Source organism: Crocodylus siamensis, chromosome 6 (assembly GCF_052110815.1).
Source record: "Crocodylus siamensis isolate JL-2025a chromosome 6, ASM5211081v1, whole genome shotgun sequence".
Taxonomy (NCBI): Eukaryota; Metazoa; Chordata; order Crocodylia; family Crocodylidae; genus Crocodylus; species Crocodylus siamensis.
Window position 1 is genome coordinate 20474066 of NC_143400.1, and position 24413 is coordinate 20498478.

At 59.5% G+C, this 24413-nt stretch overlaps 3 protein-coding genes across 4 annotated transcripts; 2 read left to right on the forward strand and 1 right to left on the reverse strand.

The window, feature by feature from the left end:
- The first annotated feature begins 593 nt into the window (after positions 1-593).
- Positions 594-4768, forward strand: CLDN15 (claudin 15). Its single transcript, XM_090052600.1, has 5 exons — positions 594-1949; positions 2553-2717; positions 3488-3569; positions 3665-3778; positions 3861-4768. Exons 1-5 carry the CDS (start codon positions 1736-1738, stop codon positions 3949-3951), a joined length of 666 nt encoding a protein of 221 aa, XP_089908726.1. The 5' UTR covers positions 594-1735; the 3' UTR covers positions 3952-4768.
- Positions 4769-5190: 422 nt separating this feature from the next.
- LOC149861524 (dnaJ homolog subfamily C member 3-like) lies at positions 5191-15652 on the reverse strand. 2 transcript variants are annotated; one of them, XM_090052458.1, is made up of 12 exons: positions 15463-15650; positions 14938-15048; positions 14646-14770; positions 13254-13328; positions 12957-13100; positions 12076-12257; positions 11840-11959; positions 11395-11500; positions 9392-9512; positions 7766-7898; positions 6899-7047; positions 5191-6060 (listed from the first exon to the last, which is right to left on the reverse strand). In XM_090052458.1, the coding sequence occupies exons 1-12, from the start codon at positions 15572-15574 to the stop codon at positions 5918-5920; spliced, it is 1521 nt and encodes a 506-aa protein (XP_089908584.1). In that variant the 5' UTR covers positions 15575-15650; the 3' UTR covers positions 5191-5917. The 2 variants fall into 2 exon arrangements, with proteins under 2 accessions (XP_089908584.1, XP_089908582.1); XM_090052456.1 differs by having other exon boundaries at positions 12957-13328; positions 15463-15652.
- A 106-nt stretch (positions 15653-15758) lies between these two features.
- On the forward strand, positions 15759-17674 carry ADAT3 (adenosine deaminase tRNA specific 3). Its single transcript, XM_090052554.1, has 2 exons — positions 15759-15843; positions 16535-17674. Exon 2 carries the CDS (start codon positions 16546-16548, stop codon positions 17536-17538), a length of 993 nt encoding a protein of 330 aa, XP_089908680.1. The 5' UTR covers positions 15759-15843; positions 16535-16545; the 3' UTR covers positions 17539-17674.
- Positions 17675-24413: the final 6739 nt, after the last annotated feature.

The following is a 24413-nucleotide window of genomic DNA, read 5'->3' on the forward strand; positions in this document are numbered from 1 at the left end:
GTTGGGGAGGACCCCAGGTGTCCGGGTGCCCAGCTCCCCCTGCACAGGCTTGCCCGGCCCCGCTCCCCTCCCAGAGCAGGGAGAACCCGCGTGCCGGCCTTCCAGGTCCTGCTGCTCCCACCCAAAGCCCCCCGCAGCTGGGGCACTGCCCAGCACTTCAACCATGATCAACCCTGAAGAGCCCAGGTTGTCTCCGGCAGTGACACGGGCACCACCCCCCACCACCTGGGCCAAGGGGAGACCGGGGGGCACCCGGTGTCCCCTGGCACCGGGGGTCTGTCTCTCAGCTTCTCTCACAGCAGAAGTGGCCCCGCGTTTGGGGGCTGTTGTGGGTGGGGGGTGAGGGGAGGCTTGGACATCTTAAAAATGTGAAAACAGAAGGTGAAAGTGCGATGAACCACAGGAGGAAGGAAGGAAGGAAGGAAGAACGAGCGAGCGAGTGAACAAGACAGCGAGCGGCTGGTGGGTGGGTAGGGGTCACCTGGGTAGACAGACAGACGGTGGGTGAGGGGGAGGACAGACAGACAGACGAGCTGGATAGCAAACAGCTGGGACGAGCAGGGGACGGTCGGAGCACGGGGCTCGCCGGGGCCGGACAGGCGGTTCCTGGGCAGCGCCGTGCGGCTGCAGATCCAGCCCCTGGGGGCGCCGACTGGCGGGAGTGGCCGTGTCCGTCTGTCCGCCCGCCCACCGGCGGGGCCTGAGGCACAGGCCCATCCATCACCGCTAATGACACGCTGCCACCGAGACATCCTGTGGCTGCCCCGGGCCCAGGGGCTGCGACGGGCCCGTGTCCTCAGCACCCTTCCTGGAACAGGCCGGCGTGTGTCTGTCTGTCTGCCCCGCGCGCTCCCACCCCCCGCATCTCGTCCTGTCTGTCTGTTCTCATCCCTCCATCCACCTGCTCGCCCGCACCCTCCCTCCCCTGGGCAGGGAGAGACCCCAGGTGTGCGGGCTCCCCCCCGGCCGGGGCAGAGCCCTGTTCTCTCCTTCTTCCATAACTCTCTCCGGCCACGTGGACCTGAGACACTTTGCTGCACAGGAGACTAATCTACAGCTCCGTAAAGCGTCACCGCCTACACTTGCAGGCGCTCAGTGTGCAGCAGCACGGTCTCTGGTGTGGTAAATTTACTGCCCAGTAAAGTGTCACCGTTTACATGTTCTTCCATAAGGAGTGTCTCTCGCTTTCACCATTCTCTGTCATTCTTGTACATCTTTCTCTAGTTCTTCAGTAACTTTCTCTAGGTCTGTAATCACTTTCGCCAGGTCTTACCATCATTTTCTCTAGGTGTACAATAACGGTCTCTAGTTCTGAAATAACCTTCTCAGGGTCTATGATCACTGCTCTACTTCTATGAGGACCGTCTCCAGGTCAAAAAGGGCCTTGTCTAGGTCTATGACGACTCTCTCCGAGTCTGCAACGCCCGTCTCCCGCTCTGGGCTGGCCCAGGACAGGGCTGTGCACAACCCGGCGCCCGAGGAATCCCGGGGTAAGACCCTCAGTAACAAGAGCCGCCCCTGTCCGCGGCCGGGAACCGCAGCGGGCTCCGGGCGGCCGCACCCCCGGGCTCTGCACGGCGGGGCTGGGGCGGTGCCTGGGGGCGCGAGCTCCGGGTCTCCCCCGGCCGGGCGGGGCGGGGCGGGGCCGGGGGCGGGGCCGGCCCCGCTGCCTTGACCCGGGCCGGCGCGGGCGCCCGAGCCGGAGCCGGAGCCGGAGGCGGGAGCGGCGCGGGCGATGGCAGCGACCGAGGCGGGCGGGCTGCTGGCGGGCGCCGTGGGCTGGGGGCTGCTCGGCCTCACGCTGCCCAACAGCTACTGGCGCGTGTCCACCGTGGACGGCAACGTCATCACCACGTCCACGCTCTTCGAGAACCTGTGGCAGAGCTGCGCCACCGACTCCACGGGCGTGTACAACTGCCGCGACTTCCCCTCGCTGCTCGCGCTCTCCGGTACCGCTCCCCCCGGCCCTGGGCGCGGACTCGCGTGGGGCGCCGGGGCTCGGCCCCGCGGGAACGCCCCTCTTCGCCCCCACGTGGGGCTGGGAGAGACACCCGTGGGCGCGAGGACCCCTCGCCCACAAGGCACATGGAGCTGGGAAACCCCCCTCTGCCCCCGTGACGGAACACACGTGGGGTCCCGGCACGGGTGGGGCCATAGGGCACGTGGGGCCAGGGACCCCCCCCCCCAGGGTGTGTGGCACCCCCTTCCCCCCACGTGTCCCTGTTCGGGTCCAAGGGACACTCGTGGGGCGGGGACCCCCTCTCCCCCACCAGCATGGGGCATGTGGAGCCAGGGACCCCCCCACGCAGGACCCCGACCAGCTGTGGGGGGATCCTTCCTCAGACCCCTCCCCCTCCCCCCACCCGTGGGAACGGCCGGCTGCGTGCCGGGGCGGTGCCCGGGGCTGGGAAGGGACCCAGGTGTCCTGCCCCCCTGCCTCGTCCTGGGCTGGCGTCCCCTCCTGCCCCGTGTCCTGCATGGGCTCGGGGTGAGGAAGGGAGCTCTGCAGTGGAACGCTGCCCCTGCGTGACTGGCTCCCCCGCCCCACGCAGGCTACCTGCAGGCATGCCGGGCCCTGATGATCGCGGCGCTGGTGCTGGGCTTCTTGGGGCTGGCGGCCGGCGCCGTGGGACTGCGCTGCACGCGCGTGGCTGAGGGCAGCCCCGGCTTCAAGGCCCGCATGGCGGTGGCCGCCGGGGCCCTGCTGCTGCTGGCTGGTGAGTGTGACCACAGGGGGCACACAGCGGGGGGCAACCCCTCATGCCAGGGGCAAGGACACGGTCTGGGGCATGACCTACGGGGGAATCACGACCACAGAGGACACCCCACATAGGGGAAGAGAGCATGGGGTACACCCCATGTGCATGGGGGTCACAGTCCCAAGGGGCATTCCACAGGGGACATCCTATGATGATCCATGGGGGAATCACGGCCCACATGCAGGGGGTATGGTCATGAGGGACAGGGCCATGGGGGACATCCCACAATGACCCATGGGGGGAGTCGCGGCCACAGGGGCCTCCCCACGTGGGAGACAGCCCACGGGGTACACTCCATGTGCAAGGGGGTGAGGGTCCCAGGGGGCGTTCTGTGGGGGACATCCCATGATGACCCACGGGGGGAATCACAGCCATGGGGCACACCCCACATGCAGGAGGGTCTGCAGTCCCAGGGGACGGGGCCCACATACAGAAGTGAGATGCAGTCCCAGGGGACGTTCCCCAGGGAGACCTCCCATGCAGGGGAATGGTGCCTTAGGGGGCATCCTCTAAGGAGGGGAAGACCCCATGGAGAGGCATCACAGCCATGGGGGACATCCCACGGGGTGGGGGAGACCCCATAAGGAGAATCAGGGCCATGGGGGACACCAACCCATGTAGGTGAGACCTCCTACAGGTCACAGGGGGTATCCCACATGGTGGAAGGTTCTGGGGGCAGCCCACCCCCCACCCACCCTGCATGACAACCCCCTCCTGGCCCCCTGCAGGGCTGTGTGGCATGGTGGCACTGTCATGGTACGCCTTCAACATCACACGGGACTTCTTCGACCCGCTCTACCCTGGCACAAAGTGAGTCCCCGTGGCAGTGGGGTGGGGGTCATGGGGTGGGGGGGGCAAGGGCTACCCCCCCACCCAATGGTCTCATGTATATCCTGCCCCTGCAGGTATGAAATCGGGCCAGCACTGTACCTGGGCTGGAGCGGGGCCCTGCTGGCAATGGTGGGGGGCGGCTGCCTGCTGGGCTCCTGCCGGGCTGCCCATGGCCCCCAGGACAAGAGGTAAAGCAAGGGTGAGGCTGGGGGGAAGGGGTTTGTGGGGGGTCACACTTGGCACTGACCACTGACCCTCCTTGCTCTGCAGCTACAGCTATCATCATGGTGTCCCTGCGACTGTAACACGTGCTTCAGCTGCCAGCAGCCTGGGGCCATACGGCAAGAACGCCTATGTCTGATGGGAAGGCACGTGGGGGGCCGTGTGCACCCACGGACTGCCCCTGCCATGGCCCTGATCCTTGCAGAAGCTGGAGGGGTGGGTGAGAAGGGGCATCATGCCTGGGGGAGCTGGCATACACCTGTGTGGGTGTGCGCCTGGATGCATGGGTGTGTGTGTATGTGCATGGACATGTGTATGTATATGTGCTGGCATAAATACACATGCATGCCTGCATGCACACATGTATATGTGAGTATAGGGAAGTGTATGTGGCAGTGTGAATGCATCAGAATGCATGCTTGTGCACACGTGTAAGGGCATATGACTACATGCTTGTACGCATGTGTAGACACATGTATGTGTGCTGGTGTGAATGCAAGTACATGCTTGCGTGCACACATGCGAAGGGATGCATGTATGGGTGCATGCCTACATGTATACCTGAGTGCATATGCATGCACACTGGTGCACATATGCCTGTGTGTGAGTGCATGCATGGTTGTGTACACACAGGTGAATTGGTGAGCATGCAAGTACACACACTGCTAGTGCATGCATGTGCAAGCACATGGGCATTTGCATATGGATACACATGCACATACCTGTGAGTGCCTATATGTAGCTTTGAGGCTGCATGCCCACACCTGCGCATGCTCATACCCTGCAGCCCGCCCCCTGCCCCAGGGGTGCTCTGTGGAGCAGTGTGTAGGTGGGTAGTCTCTGCATCTCCCCTCCCTCCAGCAGGTAACACAAAACCTGACCCGGGGGGGGGGGGGGCCTGTGCCAGGTGCCACAGGCCTGGAGTTTTGTATGAAATAAAAGTTTTATTTTAGTGATGTGGTGGGGACCAGGCTCTATGTGCATGTGTGTGTGGGGGAGGAAGCAGCTAGCATTACCTCACATAGACCACCCCCCACAACTCCTCCCTACCATGTTTGACTCCTGGGGCAGCCCTTTGGCTCTGGGTTGGGGGGGTCCAGGCGGCCTCCTTGGTGCACGTGTGGTCCAAGGCCCGGCTGACTTCTTGGAGAAAGGCACTTGGTGGTAAAGAGCTTGTGGCTTGGAACAGTGGGGAAGATGGGCAGTGCCCCATGACCAGCGGTCTGCCACCAGCACTGTCTGGACTCCAGGGGGGATGTAGGCTAGGACACAGAGAGAGGACAGAGGGGAAACACGCAGTCCACAGGGCAGAGCTGAAGTCCCTGCAGGCAGCCCTAGGGACGCTTCTGCTACCCCACAAACCAGCTGAGCCGAGAACCCAGAGTCCAAAGTGTATCTACAAAAGAACCGGGGGGAGAAACTGAGCTGAGCTACCCCCTCGGGCAGTATCGAGGAGCAGGGGGAGAAAGCACAGCCTGAGGTAGGGAGAGCTCCACAGGGGTCCGCAGCCCCCTGCTCCTACGGGGACAGAGGGGGGAGTGCCATTAGGGGCTCCTTGGAGGCTGGTGAGGAGCCAAGGCACCTTTTCCAGGCATCCCGTTGCCCAGCTTGGAGACTGGAAGGGGTTGGGGGTGGGCAGGGCAGCCGGCACCCCGTTCTCCACACATGCAGCAGGAGATGCCAGGGGAAGACAGCAGGGCCCACCATTCGGGGTCTGGATAGGAAACAGGAGCCCCATGGCAAGCAGCAACCCCTTCCACTGATGGATGTTGCCGCTGTCCCCTCCAGGCATTTGATAGTAGGCAGTTACCCCCTGGCGCTTCTCCAACATCCACCGGTGGGACCCATCTCCTCTTAGTTCGAGATCCCAGGGTGCTGGGAGAGGCTCTCGGCCTCCACCCAAGCCTCCTTGATGCAGTGAAGCCTCAGACTCTTTCTGTGTCCCAGCCAAACGCAATGGCTGGTGCCCCACGACGGGACTAGGGCAAAGACCATTTGACATGTGGATGGAGACGGGGAGTGTGTGGCTGCCTCCCGTCCTGCTTTCTCTCTCCCCATGTCACTGTCGGGGAAGGTGGAGGGGGCAGGGCCTGCAGGCCCCAGAGTTAGTTGAAGTGAAATTTGAAGTGGAAGTTACCAGAGCCAAAGGGATTAAATTCAAAAGGCCACTGGTGTGCGTGGCCCCCACCTCCCTGTTGGTTCTCAGGGTCCAGGGGGTCCTCGCCAGAGTCGAACTTCTGCCGCATCTCTGTGGGGGGAAGGGGAGGCAAGGGAGAGATGCACTGAGAGCGGAGCCAAGCCCAGCCAGCCCAGCACCTGTATGACCTGCCTGTAAATGTTTTCCGAAGGGCCCTCATACGCTGCAGCCAGCCCCGTGGCCCCCAAATACTCCCTCCCCACCCTGTGATGTGCCTCTGGTGCAGCTGAAGGGCAAGGTGCTTCTCGTGTCCTTCACCCCCTGCTTGGTGCCTCCACTACCCCTCCAAGCAGCACATGTCCCAGCCCTGGGCCGAGCTCTTGGATTTGGTGCATGGGGGCAAAGCCCGAGCCTTGAATTCCCCAGGGGGTGGAAAAGAAGGGCCTGGGGCTGCTTTCTTGCAGTGAGACAGGCCATGATCAGTCCCTGCTGCCTTACTCTTCCCCCACCCCAAGTGTCTTTTTCCACAGGGAACGGACCTGGCCTTGTTAGTCTCTGCTCATAGGGAAGCCCCAGCTTGGGCTGCAGCCTACACCCATATATCTACGAAGGAAGGAGAACATATCTGAAGGTGGGGGCTCCGTTATCCAGAGGGAATATGGGTGCAGGGCTGTGTTACAAGGCCAGGAGCCCACGTGGGTCTTGTCCCGGTTGGTCCATGCTCCTAAGGACTGTGGCCCAGCCTGGCATCCAGAATTCCCCATCTCTAGGACACGTAATGGGGGAGGGACTGGGGGCTGCGCCAGGGTGAGGACACCTGGGTTCTGGGCAAGTCTCTTTTTGTCTCTGGGCCCTGCTCACATGCTGCTGCCTAGGCTCAGTGAACGTCACTGGGTGCCATGGGGGCATGACACTTGGCCCCCCCCCCCCCCCCCCGGTATCGCTGTACCTGAGTCCGTCAGCACTTCCTTGGCAGCTGCGATGTCGATGAACTTCTTCTCTGCCTCCTTCTTCTCCTCGTCCGACTGGAAGTTGTCCGGGTGCCATTGCTGTGCCAGCTTGCGGTAGGCCTTGATGATCTCCTGCTTGTTGGCATTCCTATGGGACCCCGAAAAGATGCAGGGGTGATGGGATGTCCAGAGGCCAGCCCAGCCCCCCATTAGCTTAATGAGGAACCCATTGAGGACCAGGCACTTGCCAGCCCAGGCCTGGAACAGAGCTGTGGCCGCCAACAAGCCAGCTCAGACAGCAACCTCCCATGACCCCTTTCACAGGCATAGCATAGTTGGGTGGGCTGGGCCCTCAAGCTCCATCTCAGGGCAAAGGCAGGCCTCATTACAGCAGTCTGAACCAGTCCTGGTCTGATTTGTTCCTGATGCTCAGCTTTCCCTGTGCACAGCTGCCAGGGAAAGCCAGGGCCGAGGGCTGTCCCTGTGGAGGCCCCAGACAAAGGCCATGACCCCCGCAGCAGAAGCCCATGCCCAATGCAACCAGTTCTGGAGCATGACTGGCTGAGGAGAACCTGCACTGCTCCGACCCCGTGGAAAGGCAGAAATGCTAACTCCGCAAAATCTGCCAGGCGCTGCGGAGAGCCGAAAGGCCTCAGCACTGTGATTCTGCAGCTGGGGGCACTAGGGGAAAGGCTGTGCAGAGCTCACTGGGGCTCCGGTGGAGCGTGACGGGAGCTGAGTCACCTCTGCAGAGCCAGGAGGCGGTGGCGTCCCTTCTGCCAGCAACATGGACCGCTGTGCCCAGCACTGGGGGGGGGCGGGGGAATGCGGCCGTGTATGATGTGGGACAGTGCCTGCATACCCACCTCCGGATACCCAGGATCTTGTAGTAGTCGCGCTTCTTGGACTGTTTTAGCAGCTTCTGGGCTCTCTCCAGCCCCTCCTTAAGCTCCTCGTTCTCCATGTCAAACTCCTTGGCCTCCTGGTAGTCGTCCACAGCTACAAACATGCAAAACATGCATCAGGTATGCATGCAGTGTGACTGTCAACCACTTTCTCAGCCAACGTAACCTCTTCCGAGGAACAAACCATTGATTCCTAGAGCAGCGGGGCTGGAAGGGCACTCCAAAGGTCATTTGAGTCCAATCCCTTGCTTGAGACAGGATCAGCCCTGTCCAAAGCATACTGGACAAACCCATTATCCAACCTCTGGGCAAAGCAACCGTCACCCCAGACATAGTACCAGGCATCACTCCCGAACCTGCCCCAGGGAGAGCAGAGGACTGTGGCAGTCAATGCCCTGCTTCTGTAAAAGGTGACCCTAACATCTAATTAGGGTCACCTAGTTATTTTTTTTTTCCCAACCACTCAGTTGGCCTAATATATCACATTTATTCAGGAACCTTGCCACCCTTATATCTATGAATCTATGCTCAAGAGAACCCAAGTAGAGACCTTATACAGAGAATGGCAAAACCTCCCCTCCCACTCTGTACCCCTCTGCCCAAGGAGAAAATCCCTTCCCAACCTCAAATCTGGCATCAGTTTGACCCTGAGTGGAGGGGCAATAGCCTCCAGCCAGGACCCTCCAGCTTGAGTGTTGGTCCATCCCCAGCCTGGGCTACAGCCAACACCCAATGCCTCTGGGGGAGACTTAAAAGATACCGTGACACATAGCAGAAGTAGGGGGGCTGCAACCAGCAAAGCCCAGAAGCCTGGGAAATTCCTACAGCTATACACTTACTATCACTATGCCTGGATCATCCCCGACCAGTAGCTGTGCAACCTTTCCTTGAACCCCTCCAGTGATGGAGAGCTCACAATGTCCCTGGCATCTCCCACTGCCCGCCTGCTCTGCCAGCGAGGAATTTCCTCCTGGCAACCGACTGCAAGTTCAAGCCATGGGTCTGTGTCCTCCTCTTCACGGTTAGAGAGAAAAGAAGCTTCCCCTCCTCTTTTCAGCAGTTCTGCCGGGACTTGAAGGCTGCTCTCAAGCCGCAAGCTGCCTCCGGATGCCCGGCCGTGTTGTTTCACCCGCATTTCCAGGCCAAGTCTCTGAGCCAGCCTCTAATTTCCCATGATGCACGAGGGGAGACAATGGCAGGGACCACTCTATCCTGGCTCTCCTTATAGGAAGAGCTCCTTGGAGCCTGTCATTGGGGCAGGGCCAAAGCCTGAGTGTGGAGGGAGTGTCAGGGACAGGCAGTGGCAAAACCAGAGCTAGAACCCAGGTGTCCTGGTTCTCAGTCCCACCTCTCCCTTCTCCTCCTAGACAAACCCAGGGGAGTCCCAATTCCAGCACTCTGGTGCTCTGCAAAAGGTGTCATCTCTCCCAAGGGCCATGCTCAGACAGTTGCCAGACCCCAGGCTGCCTTGGTAGGGCACCCTGAAAGCTCCCAGGGAGAGAGAGAGAGGGAGAGGGAGTCTGGGGGAAGACCCTGTGCTCCCACAGCTCTCCAACTGGGCTTTCCCTGCCCATGCCTGCGCCCTACCTTTCTCAAACTCCTCGTTCAGGATGTAGGCCTCGGCCCGGTCACGCAGCACAAAGACATTGCGGGGGTCCCGCTGATGAGCTTCTGTGCACATGTCAATGGCTTCCCGGGGTCTCTTGCTCTGGGGGAGGGAAGAGGAGAGTGGCAGGGCTGAGTCAGAGGTGGGGGGAGGGCAGCTATGCATACACCTGGGCCCTGCTGGCCTACCTCCGACTAGATCCCACTGGCTGTTGGGGGCAGAATAAACCTCTGGGCCCTGTCAGCGCTTAAAGAACAGCTCCCTCTTTGCTTCTTGGTGAAACCCCTAGTTCCCAAGCACCTGGAGGGTCCCCCCTCCGTTCCATCTGCTATGAAGTTGTGGGGTGTTTACCCTCTCCTACCAACAACTAAAAAAAATCCAGTGGGTCTGAGACAGCCCTGCTAACAGAGGTGAGGGATGCATCCCGGCAGGGAATCTTTCTTGCTTTCCTGATGCCCCCATGTAGACACTGCCTGGCCATACACCGCCTGCATGATGATGGCTGCGCTGGCAGGAAGGGACCTTGTACTACGCTCTGTGGGTCGATATGTAGGAAGCTATTTACCTCCCTTTTGTTGCTACAGGGGTTTTATTTTGCTTTCCCCAGAGGCACGGGGTGCTGACTGCAGCCCACCTGGGGACAGAGTATGGGCTGTGCCGATACTCCTGCTGGGACTCAACCCTGGAGAGTCCTGGCTACAGTCTTGCCCTCTGCTCATGGTCAGACCCATGCTGCACTGAGGGCAGACTGGTTTGGTCTGTGAGAGCTTTTGCTTTCCTCTGCAGAGGAGGGCACAGCCTCTGTCTTGGGTCTCTCCAGGGCGTGGACCTGCCCTGAGTAGCAGCAGGGCATGGCCAGCACTTGGCCCCAGCTTCCCCTGGCCCAGAGCCCCCTGCTCTATCCATTGGGCTTCAGAGCTGTGAACGAGGCTGGGGGTGTGTCGGGACCAGGTCAGACAAGGACGTGCCTGGGAGGGTTTGGCTGGGGCTGGTCCTGCCCTGAGAAGGGGGTTGGATGAGATGAGATGAGACTTCCTCTCCCCTGCCAGGCTGCTCTGTAATTCTTTCTGAGGCTCAGCCACTGCTTCTACCCTGGTGTCAAGAGCCAGACTAGGAGTAGGCACCTTCAGACCAGACCAGCTGTAGCTGCAGCATCAGAGATCAGGGTCAGTGGAGACTCTCTTCTCCTCACCCTGGCCCAGCTTTTGCTCTGAGTTTCTGCCTCTTCCAGGCTGTGGGGTACTGAGAGGGATGGGGGCAAGAGCCTTGGGAGCTGTGCGTCTTGAGAGAGGAAGCTGCCCAGCAGGGACACAGAAGAGGTGAGAAACCTCACGGGCCTTACTGGTCTGACCCAGGGGTACAACCCTTCTGGCCCCAATGGCGCTGTAGAGATGCCCTTGAGTTCTCCATGAACTCTTAGACATCCTGGACACCACAGAAACTAGAAAGAGCTTATGGTGAGCTGGGGAAAGCCAGTGATCCTACCAGGAATGGACAGGAGCGGGAGATGAGCAAACCTCCTCCTTTGGCCTTGGACATGCAGCGGTATGCTCCCTCCCAACACATGGCTGATGCCAGGGGGAAGAATCCCCAGCAAAACCCCTGGAGAAGATGCCTACATAGAATGCAGGGTGCGTCAGTGCAGGTGGGTGCATACACGTGTGTTTATGTGTACCAGCTGCCTGCTCCATGCAAACGGGTGGCTCTGCCACCTAGTGGCCCTGTGTTGTAAGAACATCCAGATCCTGCATGGGGTTGCAGTCATGGTGCTGCGTGCCCAGACCCCGCACTGGGGGAAGGAAAATGCCTCTGGGTTCCCACACAGATGTGGGAAATGCAGTCCCTGAACCACCACAGACCAGGGGGAGAGCTTGTGGCTTCCTCACGCAGCCAGTCTCTACGTTTTGGTGTCCCCTTTGGCACTAACAAGAAGGGGTCAGGGCTGAGGGAAGGGAGTAGGAGTGGAGGAAGCAGCCTGGCTCACCTTGGAAAGACAGTGACAGATCCGGACCTTGGCTTTGGTGGTGTAGACATCCACGCTGGGCTCTGTTTTCATAGCTGCCTTGTACTTCTCTATGGCATCTTCATACCTGTTGGCCGGGAAACGGAGATGCATGTCGATGGAGGAGCTTGGAAATGGGGTGGGGAGGAGGCGGCACTGGCTGCAGCAGGACTGGGGGTGGGGGTTGCTGACTAATGCCCAAAGCAAGCCAGGTGCCAACCAGCCCAGGATGGTGGGGAATTACACAGGAAAGCCCAGAGCTGCTGGAGATGGAAATGCCAAGGCTGGGGCACGCAAAGGGTCCTTGTGTACTAGTGGGAGGCAGGGGCTGCACCCTGGGAAGGCAACACCAGAGTGGAAGGATGCCCAAGTCGCATAGAGACGCTCCCCCCTGCCACTCCAGAATGGGGCCGGGGGTGACACCCACCGCTGTGCCGTGACATGCTCCTCCGCAGAATCTAGCTGCTTGGACAGCTTCTTCACCTGCTTGTAGTGGGAGAAGCAGGCCTTGTCATCCTGGTCCAGCTTCAGGCACTCCCTCACCTGGCTAGGTGGAGGGAGGGAGGGACAGGTCCCACATTACTGTGATGGCACAGCAGGGTGCCACAGTCATTTTGGAGCCAGAATGGCTCTGCTTTCCCCCCCTTGCAGCTCCTGACTCACGCTAAGGCCTCCTCGTGCTCGCCCAGGCGGTAGTAGAGGCGACTCAGCTTGAGGAAGGCAGCCCGGTTGTCGCTGCGTAGCTTGGTGGTGGGCTTCAGGTCCAGGATGGCCTTGGCGGGGTCTCCCAGGTGCAGGTGGCACTCAGCTCGCAGCTCCTTCGCCTTGGGGTCCCATGGTGAGATCTGTGGTGAAGAGCCGGCATAACGATATAACCACGCATCCTACCCCAGAGAACAAGACCCACCTGGGGTGGGGAGGACAGGGGCATGTGCTGCTCATGGCCCTCCTGGGAGCCGCTACTGCTTTTGGGGAATGACCCCCAGGCCTGGCTGGAGAAGAGCAGCTAGACTAGACAATCCCCTGGGTGCTGCAGCAGCACTGGAAGCAGCTGGGGGCAGGGGGTAATAGCTATCTGGCTCCTGCTCTGCCACCTTTGGAACAGGATCCTGGCACTCCCCAGCCTCCCTGCTCCATCCCATCTGCCCATCTCAGCCCACATTGGCTCCTGCGCCCATCTACTTTGCAGACACTCCTGCCCCAGGCAGCATCTGGGTCATGACAGACCTATTCCCTTCTCCTGGCCCCCATCCGCCAGGGCAGCAGCCATGCATCTGGCTGAGAGCAGCAATGACCCCCAGGAGTTAAATATTTTGTGGGGGGGAGAGGAAAGGGAGTGCCTGATTGTGGTCAAGGAGGGAGTACAGCTGTGGTGCCTTGTGTGGGCTGAAGCTTGATCCCTGTGGGCTGGGCTCCCTATTTAGTCTCATGCCACCACCTGGCAGGAGACTGGTGGAAGATAGCCTCCAACCAACAGGCACAGGCCATGAAGAGGTGGGGCTGGTAGATCAAGGCAGTGCTCCACTTCCCGGTGCAGTGGCTACCTCGATGGCATGTTCCAGGATGCTGATGGCTCCAGCGTAGTCCTTCCTCCGATAGGCTGCTTGGGCCTCCTGCATGGACACCTCAAGCTCGGTGGCTCGGGCCAGCTGGCTCTCAGCTTCCTTGTGCCCAGGGTCGTTCCGCAGCTGCCGGGGGAGGTAAAGCAAGGGCTGGTTCCACTCTGCTTCCCACTGCCCCACAACTCCCCTTGGTTGGGGTGGGGGAAAAGAAGCAGTGCTGGGGGCAGGGGCCAAGTCCCAGGGGACCCAACAGGGCAGCTTGGCCTCTGTGGTGCTCACCACGGCCTCAAAGTCCTGCCGGGCCTCCTGTGTGTGGCCTTGCTTCAGAAGGATGTTGCCGCGCTGCAGCCGAGCCTGGAGGGCAGAGAGGGCATGTTTTGGGGGTGGCAGCATCAGGCCACCCCTGGGCTCCCCACATCCTTATGGGCCCCTCCCATTTGCTGTGGCAGGAACCAGGGTGGCTCCCCAGGCTGCATCAGGAGCTGGCAGCAAAGAAGAGTAACAGCTTGGAGCTCCCCACTGCGGTTTGAGGGCCCCATGGGTGGCTGCTCAGTGCCAGGCAGGCGGAAGATGAGGCATCCCCATGAGTCGCCATGCCTGGGTGCGAGGGGGAGTTCGGGATGGGGCACCAGGCAGCTCGCCTGCCCTAGGTCCTCAAAGGGGATAATGGGCTGGTGGGGAGGAAGGAGGTGGACTAGGCTCTGAAGGACAGTGGCTTGGGGTGTGGGAGCTCAGGTCCATGTCCGGCCTTGTCCCTCAACACCCTCGCTGGGTGCTCTCCACCACTGCCCTGCTGCCCAGTCTCTGGAACCACAGGGAGCCCCAAGCCTCACACTAAGCACCTCATCCCAGCATAAAGGGCTGGGCGGAGGCAGTGCTGGGCCTCTGGGGCCCAATCCCAGTGTGGGGGCTAGGAGGGAGTGGTATAAGGCTCCCGGGACCCAGTCCTAGCAGGAGGGATTGGTACTGGCAGCAGCAAAGACACCTGCAAGCCCAAGATAAAGCAGAGCGGAGGGATGTGGGGTCTCACAGGTCTCTGGGGTTGACCTAGGAAGGAATGTCCCCCTCATTACTACATAGGTCCAGGGTTTTCTTTACTGCCCCAGGGCAGTGTTGATGTGGATGGTGCCCAGGCTGGGCCAGTGCCCCTGCTCAGACTTGACCCCCGAACGACCTGGCTGAAGGGTCTTGCTCTTCTACTTGGGGACAGACTGATGCTGTGCTGGGGGCTGGAAGGGATTTTATCCTACAGTCAGACTGGTGTGGGGGGGGGAGACCATCCCTGCTGCAGAGTAAGGTAACACCATCTCTGCCTGAGGTTTCTCCAAGACATGGAAACCACCCCACAACCCTCTCCCTCCTCGCAGCAGCGGGGCCCCGGGTTCAGTTTGGTGGGGGCGGAGACCTGGGTTTTATCGGATGGGGTGGGGAGGGGGCCAGGACACCTGGGTTCACTCTGGGTCTGGGGGACTGGGGTAGGAACAGGCCTTAATGGGGACTGTACCCCTGCTGGGGAGGAGCATGTTGGCAGATGCATAGCGCCCTCTCCACTGCAAAGTGCAGAGACCAGGCTTTCCCCTGGGCCTGGGCCTTGGAGCTGCGCATGGGGCTGGAGGGGGGTAGGGGGCGGCAGGGGCAGGATGCGACCCTGCCTGCCGGAGACTCACTTACGGCCAGGAAGTCGGGTTTCAGCTCGATGGCCTTGGAGAGGTCAGGCAGAGCCGCGCGGAACTTGCCCATGGCCAGGTAGATGGTCGCCCGCTTGTAATAGGTCAGGTAGTTCTTGGGGTCGCTCTCTGGGGTGGGGTGGGGGGGAAGCACGTCAGCAGGGTCCCGGCCTCACTCAGCCCCTCTGCCACCGACCCCCACCTCCACCTGCCCCGCAGCCGCTGTCCCCCACCCCCACCCCGTCCCAGGGCGATGCTCCCGCTGGGAGGGGGGAGACAGGGACGCGCACACTCACCCACGGCCGAGTGGTAGTGTGACAGCGCCTCGGCCAGCTGTCCAGCCGCCAGCAGCTTGCGCCCCATCTCCAGGTGGTTCTCGATCTCCGCCTGCCCGGCCGCCAGCAGTCCTGCACGGGGCCAGGGGGCGGCTCAGAAATGGGCCGGGACCAGCGCGCTCCTGCTCCCTGCCTCCTTCCCCTGCTCTGCCCACCCCCCCAGCCTGTTCCTACCCGCCCCTGCCCCTGCCCCTGCCAGCTTTGCCTCGCCACGGGGTATCTCCCCACCCCCCCCCCGGAACGACGGGGTCACAGTGCCCCAAGGAAACAGGGCAGAAATAACTGGGGGCGGGGAGAAAAAGGCAAGGGGCGGGACCTAGGAGACAAGAGGCGTGACCAGGGGCAAAAGTGGGAGGCACCACGCGAGGGGGCGGGGCCAACAGCCGCCAGCAGGAGGCGGGTCACCTGACCGGGGGGGGGGGAAGCGGGCGGGGCCAGACCCCGTGACGTGGCGGCCCAGGGGCCCGTCGTCATGGCAGCGATTACCTGGCAGCTGCAAGTCGAGCAGGACGCAGAGCAGAGACACGGCCCATAGGAGCCGCGCTCCGCCGCCGCCGCCGCTGGGCCCCGCTCCCCGCGGCGCCGCCGCCGCCGCCATACCCTGCCCCGCTCCGGCCAGGCCTGCCCGGCCCGCGCGCACTTTCGCCTGCCGCGCTTCCGGCTTCCGGCCGCCGCTCTGCTCAACCCCACCTCTCTCGATGGTCACCCCCCCCCCCCGCGGGGCCGCTCTGCCCTCTGTGGTCCGTCCTCTCCTGGCTGCGCCTGGCCAATCGGCGCTGGCTCCTTAAAGATTGACGGCACCGCTAGCCAATAGGCGGAGGGGGGTGGGGCCCACACCAGGAATCCACCCCTACTTCCCAGCGGCAGGTGAGGGCGAGAGAAACCACCACGTGGGGGGGTTTGCCGGGGCTTGGGGGGTCACAGGGCTGGGGGGGGCCTTGGAGTTTGGGGGGCCCAGCCTGTAGGGCCCCCTGGGCTTGCGGGGTGGGGCGGCTGGAGCTTGAGGGGGTGTTGACCTGGGGGTCTGGGGCAGGGGGGCTGTGGGGTTTGGGGGTGCCCACCTAGGGGGCCCCTGGGCTTGGGGCGTGGTGGGACCCTGGAGCTGTGGGGGTGGAGGTTAGGGGTGCTGACCAGGGCGGTCCCTGGAGTTTAGGGGTGCTGCCCTGTGGGTGGGGGCTGGGGTTTAGGGGGTTCTGACTTGTGGGAGGAGGTGTCCGTCCCTGGGCTTTGGGGGAGTTGACCTGGTGGGGGTTCTTGGGCTTGGGGGGCTGTGGGGCTTGAGCGGGGAGAGGTGGGGCTGGAGCTTAGGGTGCTGATCTGAGGCCCCTGAGCATGGGGGGTCTCTAGGGTTTGGGTTGCTGACCCAGAAAGGGTCCCTGGGGCTGGGGATGCTGACCTGAGGGGTCGCTAAGGCTGGGGATGGTCCTTGTGCTTGGGCTATAGGGGGTGTGTCCTAGCCTGGGGGAAGTCTCCAGTGCTGGGGGTGTGTCTGAGGCTCGGGGGGCCCAACTTGGAGAGTTGTGTGAAGGGGGGCTCCTCATGAATGCCCCCCCAGCAGCGCCCAGGAGGATGGAGCCAGACTGCAAGCGGAGGCGGCGGCAGTCGGGGGGCGAGGTCGTGGCGTGGGTGCCGGAGCCGGTGCTGTCGGAGCTGGAGTCGCGGGGCGTGGAGCTGGTGTCGGCCTACGCTGCCCCCATTCTGCTCAAGGCGGAGACCTCACGCCTGGTCCAGGAGCTGGCAGTTGCGCTGCCCCTGCCTGGCCTTCCCCACCTGAAGCGGGTGCGGGCGCGAGCCACTGGCCTGGAGGTCCTTGTGTGCCTGGCTGAGGATGGAGCTATCCCACGAACGCTGGCTCAGCTGCTACCCCACAGCCGGGTGCACACACAGGGACTGGGTGAACCCTTCCTGGTGCGGGTGCCGGCCCATCCGCCCCTCACCCGGTGCCAGTTCGAGGAGGCGGCCACCCACTGGCCCACGGCTTTCCACGAGAACAAGCGCACCAGCCGGGCGCTGGATGGGACCCTCTTCACGGCCCAGGAGTGTGTCTCCATGGCCAGGCACATGGAGCAGGCTCTGGATGCTGCCTGCCGTGGGGCTGAGCGTGGCATGGTGCCGGCTGGTGTGACTGTGGTGGACCCGGCCACGGGGTGCGTGCTGGCCGTGGGGCACGACTGCCGCAGGGGGCTGCACCCACTGCTGCATGCTGCTATGGTGGGCATTGACTTGGTGGCCCATGGACAAGGTGGCGGTGTCTACAACTACCGGGACTTTGCTGCCTGCTCCTTCCAGCCCCTGGCAGATGGTTCCCCCCGTGAGGGGCTGCCCTACATCTGCACTGGCTATGACATGTACCTGACACGCGAGCCCTGTGCCATGTGCGCCATGGCACTTGTTCATGCCCGCATCCGGCGGGTATTCTATGGGGTGCCAGCCCCGCAGGGCGCCCTGGGCTCCCGCTATCACATGCACAGCCGCCGTGACCTCAACCACCGCTACGAGGTCTTCCGCGGGGTGCTTGAGGGGCCCTGCCGGTGCCTGGGTATGGAGGGGTTGGTCCAGTGACCTCTGCTCCCCTTCCTCTGCCCTTCCCTGGGCTGCGTGTCTCTTTCTTTTTTTAACCCTTTGTTTTAAAGTTGCGGCTGGCTCGTTTGCAATCTTTTGCCTTGTCTTTTTTAATTAAAGCTGTTGTTTTAATGGGGCCTCAGGCTGCCACTGCACCTCCTGCCCACACCTGCTGCTCTCAGGGCTGGGAGAGATGGGAAGGGCTTATGAAAACACCCCCACTCCTCCCACCCTGTTTCCTTGGGAGAGAGAAGCTTTGTCAGGGTTGGGGGATGCCTATCTGGCTGGGCCTAGCAGCTGTCAGAGCTCCTGTGGTTCTGGTGTTACCGTATTTCCCTGTGTACCATGTACACTTTCCCCCAGAAAATGAGCCGAGTTCGGGTGCGCATATTCAATGGGGAAGCTGGGTTTCTGTTTTGTTGGGGAGGATGTGGGGATAGGGCTGGGTCCCAATGTTCCTTCATCTTCTGCCCCAGAGAAGGGAGAAGACCCTGCTGCTGGTCTAGGTTGGGGAAAAGCTGGCTGGGAGGGGCTGCTGGAGGCTGGTGTCTCAGGATGCACAGACATGGGTTGGGTCCTCTGCACCCTACATCCTTGTTCAGCATCTTGGATGAGCCCTGGATACAGAGGGAATCAGGGAGGGGCATGGGGTGGGACCCCTTTCGGGGCTGAGCTTCTCAGTGGTTCAGGCCCTAGTGCCCCATACCCCCATCATGGGCCACCAGCTCCCAGTTTCACTGGCACCCTGGGAGCCTTACCCCAGGTCTGTGACCTTTGCCCTCCTGACTGACCTCCCCCTCCTTTGCCCTCCTGACCTTGCCCCTTTTCTGTGATGTTTTCCCTCCTGACTTTGCTCCTTCCTCTTTGACCTTTACTTGCCTCTTCTGTGACCTTTGCGCTGTGATCTGATCCCTTCCTACTCAGGCAGGGGAGAGAACAACTGGGGGAGCCTCGTGTTTGTAGCGGGGAGGCATTGCCTGTGGGTGGTGGCAAGGGAAGCTGTGCCCCTGGATGTCTAGGCTGGGTGCAGAGAAAAGCTGGGAGAGGGATGTACTGGAGGAGGCAGAGGTGGGTCTGGGGACAAAAAGAGAAAGAAGGGCAGGGTGAGGGAGCTTGTAGAGGCCATAGGGAGCCAGGTCGTCTCCTAGGAGCAGGCAATGGTAGTCAATGCTTCTGCCTGCAGCCCAAAACTAACAGCCACTGTGAGCAGGATTTGAACGTGCACGGGGAGACCCCATTAGAGTTCAAATATGATGCCTTTACCACTCGGCCATCACAGCTGGGGCATAACGTGAGAGAAGCGGCTAAGAAAGGAAGTCTATCTAGTGTAGCTGGGGGCAGGGTCCCCTACATGGCTGCCCTAGTGTAGCTTGGGCACTGGGGTTGGGGCCCTTCCACACAGCTGTCCTAGTACACTACAGTACAGGATATAACATCCTTCTCCCCTAGGCAGAGCAGGGAGCATCTCAGGCAGGGAAACTGAGGTAGGGGCTGCGACCAGAAGGAGGTGACAGTCAGGGGCTGGAGCAGGGCGCTGGGTATGGACAGGCAGGTCCTGGAATCAGTTTCTCCAGGACCTGCCCTTCACCTGGCTAAGGGGTCCCAGGCATCTGGGTAGCTGGCCTCTGTGGAGCCCTGAGACCAGCCTGGATTACAGCAACCGACCCCAGCTTGCCCAGCCCCATGACGCAGCAGCCATCCCACCTCTCCATCAGACTACAAATGGCCTCCCTGCTGCCTTCCTCCTTTCTTATATACCCTGGAAGGGGCAGAGCCAGGAGGGGGCAGGCCCAAAGCCTTAAAGGGCCACATGCCCAGCTCTGCCCCAGCACCATGGTCATGGGGAAAGGGTTCCCATGGCCCTGCCCACACCTCCATGGCCCATCAGCTAGGTCAGGCAAGAGGTACTCCCTCATCCACACTGTTTTATGGCCCCAGCTGATACAGCGCCATAAAAGGAAGGAGGATGGAGCCCCTGCCAGCTGGCCATGCAGAGCACTGAGATGGCTCCAGCCACGGGGCTGGGTGGTCCTCTCCTCCTCTTCCTCTTCCTTGGGGCAAAGGGTGAGTCTGGATGCTCTCTGGCTGGGGGTTGGGGACCTTGGGGACCTTGGGGTTGCCATAGGAGGCACTTGATCTCTTCCTATGGGCTCCAGGGACACGAGTGGGTTTGGGACCCTTGTTTGCCACAGGAACTGTTCCCTGTGGAGCAAAGCCATGATGATGTGGGGACAGGGCGACTGCATCATCACTGCCACCTACAGCCCCTGAGCAGTGTCTGGAGCTGTGGGTGCTGGATAGGTGCCTGGAGTGGGGCATTGCAGGGTGGGGTGTACAGGGACCCCTCACCCAGTGTAGAGATGCAGCCACCTCTGGGGTGGGCAGAGAGCTGAGTGTTCAGCACCTCCCTGCAGCACTGAGATGCAGCTGGCTCTGGGGTGGGACATTGCAGGTTGGGTGTTCAGGGGCCCCACATACAGTGCTGAGGTGCAGCCACCTCTGGGGTCTGGGGCTTCTACCTGCAGGAAGACCTTGTGGTAGCCTGGGGCCTTTACAGGCAGGTACTACTGGGCATTGCCTACATCAGCTCCCAAGCATCATCCCTGGGCACTGAACATCATTGTGACCCGGTGCATTACCCCCTGCAAGCAGGACCAGCCCCAACTGGATCATCCCAGACAAGGCTTTGTCTAGCTGGGTCTTCAAACCTTCTAAGGATGGAGACTCCACTGGTTCCAGTGTTTCACTACCCTCCTCAGGAGAAATTTCTTTCTAATATCTCACCTTGACTTCCCATGCTGCAGCCTGAGCCCACTGCTGCTTTTTATGTCATCTGTGCTCCCTGGGTGTGTCTACACAAGACACCTACTGTGTATTAGCTTAACAACACTGCAGTAGCGTTGTAGTTAAAAGTTGTGTGAATAGCTAATAGCATAGTGTTATTAGGCTAATGCACAGTAAGTGTCACAAAATAACCATGCATTGGTGCTACTGCACAGTAACTCTAGTTGCTGCATATTTAGTTAATACTTCATTAAGAAAGTACTAGATACAGGAATTGAGGTAGATGTCATCTTGGATTTTAAGAAGGCCTTCGATACTCTGTCTCATCCCATTCTCACAGATAAACTGGTCAGGTGGGTGGCAAATTGGCTTAGGGGTTGCACTCAGAGAGTGGTGGTGGGTGGGTCAGTATCGACCTGGAAAGATGTGGGCAGTGAAGTCCCACAAGACTCGGTCCTTGGACCTGTGCTGTTCAATATCTTCATCAGTGACTTGGATAATGGCATGGAAAACACTCTGTCCAAATTCACAGATGATACCCAATTATGGGGTAAAGTTAACACACTAAAGGGTAGGGAATGAATCCAGGTGGGTCTGGACAGGTTGGAAAAGTGGGTGGAACACAAGGATGCAGTTCAATAAGAACAAATGCAAGGTGCTACACCTGAGGAGAAGGAATCACCAGCACGCTTACAGGCTGGGAGACGACCTTCTTAGCAGCACGGCAGCGGAAAGAGATCTTGGAGTCATTGGAGTCGTTGCTGACTCCAAGATAAACATGGGTCATCAGTGTGACAAAGCGATCAGTAAAGCTAACTGCACTTTATCGTGCACTAGCAGGTGCATCAGGAACAGGTCTAGGGAGGTGATACTTCCACTTTATACGGCATTGGTGAGGCTGCAGTTGGTGCACTACATCCAGTTTTGGGCACCATACTTCAGGAGGCATGTGGACAACCTCAAGAGGGTCCAGAGGAGGGTCACTCGGATGGTTAGGGGCCTGCGGGCAATGCCTTACAAGGAGAGATTGAAGGCCCTGGATCTCTTCAACCTCCACAAGAAAAGCCTGAGAGGGGATCTTGTGGCCACCTACAAATTCATCGAAGGGAGCAGCTAGGAATAGGAGATGCTCTGTTTACTAGGGCACCCCTTGGAGTAACTAGGAACAATGGGCACAAACTGACGGAGAGCAGATTTAGGTAGGATATTAGAAAGAACTTCTTTACAGTCAGGGTGGCCAGCATCTGGACGGGGCTCTCAAGGGAGGTGGTCTTCAAGAGGACACTGAACAAGCACCTGGCTGAGGTCGTCTGACCCCAGCACTGTTTCCTGCCCAGGGCAGGGAGTTGGACTCGATGATTTGCTAAGGTCCCTTCTGACCCAAACGTCTGTGAATCTATGAATCTGGATGCTTGCAGTTCAAAGCACATAAAAATAGTCTAAGTGTCCCCTGTGTCTGTACTCTGCCAGCACCTGAGATTTCTGCCCTCTCCCTTAGTACTTGCTATGTAAAATGCTTTTAATTGTTCTTGGAGTATTGAAGCTAAGTGCCTATTTCAGCCCAGGTAGAACTTGAACCCCCAAATCCTGGCTTAGGAGGCCAGTACCTTATCCATTTGGCCCCCAGGGTTATATAAAAAGCTTAATTTGATGGGAAAGAATGATTTGTTGTACAGGCATCTGTCCTTGATTCAACTGAATACACCTTCCCACACACCCTAGCAATGAATCATAGAATTGTATTAAATGAGGGCTGGAAGGGACCTCAGGAGGCCACATCTAGTCCACCCTCCTGCTCAAAGCAGGACCAGCCCCAATTAGATCATCCCAGCCAATGTATACACCCCTTCTCACTCTTCTTTCTAGCCCCAGTGATCCTAGACCACATCATCTCATCTCTTCTAAACCTCTGCTAATGAAACCTCTGATGGCCTAGTCAAAAGGTTTCATCAAACACTGAAAGGGATGTTGAGCAAGTTGGTTTCCGAGAAGTCGCAAAATTGGTATCAGTTATTGCCCTACTTGTTTACCACATGAGAGGCTCCACAGTCTTCCATGGGCTTTTCATCCTTTGAGTTACTGTATAGGAGGCAGCCCTAGGCTGTGCTGGACCTCCTGCTAGAGCCCTGGCAGGCCCAGGGGACCGTAACACAAGACATAATCCAGTATGTTCTAAAACTGTGGGGGAGGTTAGACTTGGTGGGGGCCCTTGGAAAGAAACATCTCAAAGCCGCCTAACAGGAACAGCAATATAATAAAAAAATACTTGGCTCTGGGTCTACCAGCCAGGAGATAGAGTCCTAATATTACTCCCCTCTTCCAAGAGTAAGTTACTAGTTAAGTGTCAAGGACCTTTTGAGGTCCTGTTGGCAGGTAGGAAAGGTAAATTATGAAGTTTGCCCTCATGCGGAAATGGTGGGGTTCACAGATATACCATGTTAACCTGCTAAAACTCTGCCCAAGAGGCCTGTCTGGTCCCTATGTGTCTACTGGAAGCTGGCCTAGGGATTCTGGATCCCCTCTCAGATCTGATAGTGGGCCTCAAGCTAGGGGAGATGTTGATCCAGACTCAATGGATGGAAATAAAAGCTTCCTGGAAAAATTTAAAGAGGTGTTTACTGGGAGTCAGGGCCAGACTACAGTAATAAAACACTGGATTAACTTCAAGCTAGGCTGGGCAATTTAAAATGGACACTTGAAAATCTGAGTCTGACTGAGGGAAATGGTAAAACAAGAAGATAAAAATTCAAGTCTCAGCTGAGGTGAGAGGTAGAGTTATCCATTCCTCCGTTTCCTTCAGCTGTCTCTTTTCCCTCTACCTAGGGCACATGATACCATTTTGAATGGCAATTTCCTTTAGCTCATCAGAAACATCAACTTAAAAAATGCAAGAGCCAAAAGCAAACCCCTGAAAGTGCCATCACTTCACCAGGCCTACTTCCTACAAATGTGGGAGACTGCTCTCAGCAGTCGCCCCTCAGCTCTGGAAACCCCCCTCTCTTGAGGCTGCCAGGACCAAGCCAGGGCATCTTCCAGAAGCACTGTGAAACTCCCCTCTTCAGGCAGACCTTTAGTGAACAAAGCCAGGCTGGGATACTGGTTAGGACGGGGCAAGGCTAGGCCGGATCAGGCCTACGTCAGATTCTGTTTCCCAGCAGTCCCTTCCTGCTCCCCACAGATGTGCTCCACACAAAATCCTTGTGGTCGGTTTTCATGGAGACCCCAGGAGTTGCGGGGTCCTGACAATGTGCGGCCAGGGTTTCCATGCAGCAGCACTGGCAGGGTGCACAGCTGGGTGGGGAGCTACTCCGGGGGCTGGGATCTTGTGGCAGTGGTCCCGAGATCTGCTGCCTGCATGCCCAGGGCGCCTGTGGGCAGGGAACAGTGAGGGAAGGTGCTTTTGGGGGAGCTACTGATCCTGTCCCAGGAAAGAAGTCCCAGCTCATGGGGACCTAATCCAGCCCCTTACCTTTCCCCCTCCCCACCCCGCTTAGATCCCACTTATGGACTTGTCGGTGTCCCGCAACCTGGCTGGCTGGCATGTTCTCTACAGCCTGTTTGCGTGGGTTGCACCCTGGAGGCTGGAAAGTCACATCCCGGGGTTGGGGAGTTGGTTTGGTGCCAGAACCACCCCTGGGCAGTAGAGTTCAGAGGATGGAAAGTTTACCTACACAAGACAAGAGAATAGGAGAAGGGACTCTGCATCCTGGGCAACTTGGGCAGCTCATTTGTGGGGAGTGGCCACACATTAATGGAACAGGAGTTGGATAACACGGATCAGAGATAAGCCTGCCCTGGAGCAGCATAAATTTAAGCCACCTAAAGTGTGGTTAAAACTATGTGTGGACAATCCAGGTCTTGAGAGCTCCAGAAGCCACCTCAAATGAATGTGTAACAAGGCCCTGAGGAAGAAGGGACTCCTGAATGCCCTGGGAAACAATGACTTCCCAGCAAACTCTTGTTTGAATTTTCCTGCCCAGTACAGCCTACAGCCCAGAGCAAGGCCAGCTAGGACCAGCTGGAAGGCACCTGAGTCAGAGGCCTCATTATTAGAGGTTTGGAAGAGATGGGATGATGTGGTCTAGGGTCAC

Bases quoted from the DNA above. Each gene is read 5' to 3' on its own strand.
- LOC149861524 (XM_090052456.1), bottom strand. From the start codon at position 15,574: ATGGCGGCGGCGGCGGCGCCGCGGGGAGCGGGGCCCAGCGGCGGCGGC. The intron at 12,258-12,956 runs GTAGCCACTGCA...TCTTCACCACAG, and splicing joins TCCTGGAACATGCCATCGAG to ATCTCACCATGGGACCCCAA. The intron at 11,501-11,839 runs GTGGGTGTCACC...CCCGGCCAACAG, and splicing joins GAGCATGTCACGGCACAGCG to GTATGAAGATGCCATAGAGA.
- CLDN15 (XM_090052600.1), top strand. From the start codon at position 1,736: ATGGCAGCGACCGAGGCGGGCGGGCTGCTGGCGGGCGCCGTGGGCTGG. The intron at 2,718-3,487 runs GTGAGTGTGACC...GGCCCCCTGCAG, and splicing joins GGCCCTGCTGCTGCTGGCTG to GGCTGTGTGGCATGGTGGCA. The intron at 3,779-3,860 runs GTAAAGCAAGGG...CTTGCTCTGCAG, and splicing joins CATGGCCCCCAGGACAAGAG to CTACAGCTATCATCATGGTG.
- ADAT3 (XM_090052554.1), top strand. From the start codon at position 16,546: ATGGAGCCAGACTGCAAGCGGAGGCGGCGGCAGTCGGGGGGCGAGGTC.